The sequence below is a fragment of the Nematolebias whitei genome, chromosome 3 (genome assembly GCF_014905685.2).
Source record: "Nematolebias whitei isolate Nwh7 chromosome 3, NemWhi1, whole genome shotgun sequence".
Classification (NCBI taxonomy): Eukaryota; Metazoa; Chordata; class Actinopteri; order Cyprinodontiformes; family Rivulidae; genus Nematolebias; species Nematolebias whitei.
Genome location: NC_056500.1, coordinates 8,932,350 through 8,936,375, shown reverse-complemented (window position 1 = coordinate 8,936,375; position 4,026 = coordinate 8,932,350). Strand labels below are relative to the sequence as shown.

General features: G+C 38.0%; 1 protein-coding gene across 1 annotated transcript in view; it reads left to right on the top strand.

The window, feature by feature from the left end:
• Positions 1 to 1,246: 1,246 nt before the first annotated feature.
• The window catches only part of jak3 (Janus kinase 3 (a protein tyrosine kinase, leukocyte)), a 16,584-nt gene continuing 13,804 nt past the window's right edge, over positions 1,247 to 4,026 (top strand). The window contains exons 1-5 of the mRNA XM_037674496.1: positions 1,247 to 1,478; positions 1,571 to 1,688; positions 2,842 to 2,959; positions 3,102 to 3,247; positions 3,372 to 3,675. Of these exons, the coding sequence (XP_037530424.1) occupies positions 1,247 to 1,478; positions 1,571 to 1,688; positions 2,842 to 2,959; positions 3,102 to 3,247; positions 3,372 to 3,675 (918 nt within the window). The remainder of the gene's footprint in view (positions 1,479 to 1,570; positions 1,689 to 2,841; positions 2,960 to 3,101; positions 3,248 to 3,371; positions 3,676 to 4,026) is intronic.

Here is a 4,026-nt window from a genome sequence, read left to right as displayed (position 1 = left end):
TTTACCTGTCTAAATAAAAGGTTGAATGAATGAAAATCAATTTACTAATCTGTGTAACTGTTTAAAAGTAAACCAAATGCTTGTTCTCAATCTCCCACTGCATATTGTCAAGCTCATTGCCAGGTAGGTATCTCCACCAAACCAAGTCCAAATACAAATATAATGTTCTGAATTACCCATTACCTACTACAGTACTGTCCAGTTATAGTACAGGCTTCAGCTAAGATGGTTTTATGACTTTTTATTGACAGATTTTAAAGTTACAGTCCTAAATGATCATAGCACATTGATCATGATCATACATACATGTTTATGCTGCTGTTGTTCGGTGTATTGCTTTTACACTACTAAGTGTTTAGCGTATTTCTTAGTTCATATCTTTGATCTTATTACTGTTTTTTATTTTATTTTACAATGTATACTTTTGTTGGATGTAACTGGGACCCTGTGTACACAATTTTGTTCCACCACATGCACCACATACAATGCGAATGACAATAAAAAACATTGACATCTTTGAAAGGAATAAATGGGAGTTACTGACAGAACAACATGCTAATAGAGCCAACAACATTAGAAGAGCTCAATGGGAAATTAAGCGACTTAGAGAATGATGGATTATTTGTTTATCTTCTTGTGGAAGGTTATCTCCAGTCCCACTCCAGATGCCCTGGCATCAATTTCAGAATTAAAAAACAAGGGGAAATCTGTTCCTGGAGAGCAGCAGAGCATCCCTTTAAGACCCAGCTGTTGACTTTCATTGGACCAGACACAAGGTTTATAAAAGTCTGGCTAAAACAGTCCAAAGATGCAAAGTTTGCACAGAACAAACTATCCTCCTGCTATTCCAAGAAAAGGTACTGAAGTTTGTTTTTTCTGTTTGTTGGCACAGAAAGTAAGGCATGGCCCTGATTTTTGGCATTTTCAGGGCTTAATTGTCCTTCACCAACTTGCTGACAAAATTAGAAATTAGTACCTGCTCCAGAATCACACTTGAAAACAGTGTGTGTTAATGAGACCGACTTCAATCTTTTAAACTGGTTTTCATCAGCAGTTGTCTTTGTTTGATCTTTGAATCGTTATTTTCTTAGAATTATACTTTACATATTAGTGTAGTTTGACTTCACTTGTACCAGGAGCAGACTGGTTGTTGGGAAACAAAATGGGACTTTCTGTGATTTCTCACAAAGTCTCAGGGGATGAAGCAACTGTTTTGGTTGCCCCACCCCCACTGTTTTATATTAAAATGCAGATGTTGGGTTTCTTCTCAGACATGCCAATGGATCTCAGAGAAGAAGAGTCTAGCCCCCTGGTGATCAGAGACCGGAAAGGCAGCCAGAGGTCCAGCTCGAGCATGGCCTCTGGTTTGCAGGTGCAGCTCTACTACTTTCCAGACGCAAAAGATGCAACAACAATACAAATTTCATCTGGACAAATATCTGCAGAGAACATCTGTATCAAAGCAGGGGAGAAATGTGGTAAGACTGCATTGTGTTTGAGCACAAGCTTCTGATTACTGCATTCCAAAATGTGTCCACGTTTTATAATTATGTTTAATTTCTTTATTCAGGTATCTTACCAGTGTACATCAGTCTTTTTGGTTTGGCATCTTCTGATCTGTCATTCTGGTATCCTCCATCACACGTGTTTCACTCAGATGAAAACCTAAAGGTTCACTTCAGAGTTAGGTCAGTAGTTCTTTATCTCGTTAAATATACAACAGTTTAATTTTAAAAAGTTGTTTACTTATGACTTCTCATTGAATGTGATCATTGGCTTCCACCCTATAGGGAACAGTGGACCAGATCTTCACCCTTGTGAAGTTGCTAAGGGGTCATGGGAATACTGAAAATATTTAGAAGAAATGGTGCAAAAGCTGGACAACATTTTCTGCAGAAGATGTTGACTTTTAAAAAATATGCAGCAAAAACACGATGAAAAAAGTGGATGAACACGCAGCAAATGTACGTTTCAATTAGGAAATACAGAAAATATATGTTTGTGTTTCATCTGAGGAACTTTCTCCCAGGAAGGTGCAATTGTCAGGTACAAGGACTGAACAGGAGAGGTGGAAAAAAATCTGTGTAGAAAAACTTTGAGCAAGCCTGAACAACTAGTGATGACACAAAAACACATGGCCACTGGAATATAACATAGACATACAGTGCAAGGAGCAAAACAGTAGAGCAGAATCATAAGGGAGGGAGCCAGAGGTATATGTGTGCTGAGATGAATGATTGCTGAGTGAGAACAGCTGAGGCTAATGAGCAGATGAAGAGCACAAACAAAACAACAGGACTGAACTATAACAAAAACAAATTCAACCTACAAGATAAACACAAAATGCACAAGATTATGATATAAGATGACAAAAGACAAGAATCCAGGGATTAAACATTTGCAGGCAAGTGAAAGTATCAGAACCGAAAGCCTCGCAGGAGAGATGTCGGAAGCTAAAACTCAGCATTTTCATTCAACCTTTATTTATACAGGTTAGTCTCACTGAGCCTCGATGACTCATTTTCAAGAGAGACCTGTGGGAGGAAAACACACATTGAAGTAAACTTCAGTACCAGTTGTGAAAATTTACTTTAAAAATAAGTGAAAGTGAATAACCAAACTAAGCAGGTGTTCCCCAACTGACCAATAACTTACTGTCACCAAAGGAGTTCCTTCAGTTATTGATGACTGACAGCAAAGCAGATGATCCGTTGGAGATCAAGCTGGGTTCTGTGCAGCCTTTAGGTTAAAATAAGTTTGGCATCCCTGAAATGATGTTAAATGATAAGTATGTAATAAAAAAAATAAAGCTTGCTTTCTCTTTTTTTTTCCTGTCTTAAGGTTTTTCTTTAAAAACTGGTTTGGCCAAGAATCAAGAGCATCGTATCGCTTCAGTTTGACAAGAGACAAAATCAGCCCAGTGCTCGACTACAACACCATTGATTATCTATTTTCTCAGGTAAAATGATTTTATTAACCATAAGCTCCGGAGAGTAATAACTACATGTTTCATGTCTTAGCACATACATTAAAAATTCCACAGTTTATAATTAATAAAAGTCTTTGTGCGATCGACAACCCTGGTTTCTGTTGGTTGTTAGATGCGAAGTGATTTTGTTGCCAGCCAAGCAGGAATCGCTCCACCTTTGAGTGCTCAAGAGGAATGCCTCGGCCTTGCTGTGCTGGACTTATGGAGAATGGCTAAAGAGCACCATCAGAGTGTAAGAGAGCTGTGCAAGACTGTCAGGTACTTACACCGAGACACGATTAAAAACAGGAGTACATATGGTAGGACAAGGAGCATGTTGTGGTGGCAGTATCTATAGCACATCCATGTAATCTTTGCACCAAATCCTTTTTCCTTTTTCCAGCTATAAATCATGCCTTCCCAAGTCACATCGCCACGACATCCAGAAACGAAACCGCCTGGACCGTTTTCGGATTCGAAAATCCCTGAAGCGTTTCATGAAGAAGCTTGGAAACTGCTCGGTGGACGTGTGCAGCCTGAAACTTAAATACTTGATTGAACTGGCCGGCATCGAGCCCTCTTTGGGAAGTGAGACCTTCCACGTGAATTGTTTTTCCTCCTACTCAAACACAAGTTTCTCTCTTGTGCGCGTCAATGGAGAAACTGGAATTCAAACCAGCGAAAATTGTCATCCTGATGGGAACCTGGTAAGAAAGAGGTTCAAGTTAAATTTGTAAAGGTCAGAGTCACCCAAATATTCTCTTTAAGGATTAGGGTTAGGTAAAAATAAATAAATAAATGGCTGCTTAACTTTTCAGCAATTTCAGTACAGTGTGTGATGGCAATCAAAAACTAACAAAGTATATTTTTTATTTACTTTACAGAATGTCCATGACAAAAAGTTGAGCTTAGATAAAAACAGGGTTGTTACACCAAATTCAGAGTATTACACTGTTGAGGTAAATTTTCAAGATAGGTAGATACTTAGATAGATAGATACTTGGATGGTTTTATATATATATATATATATATATATATATATATATATATATATATAT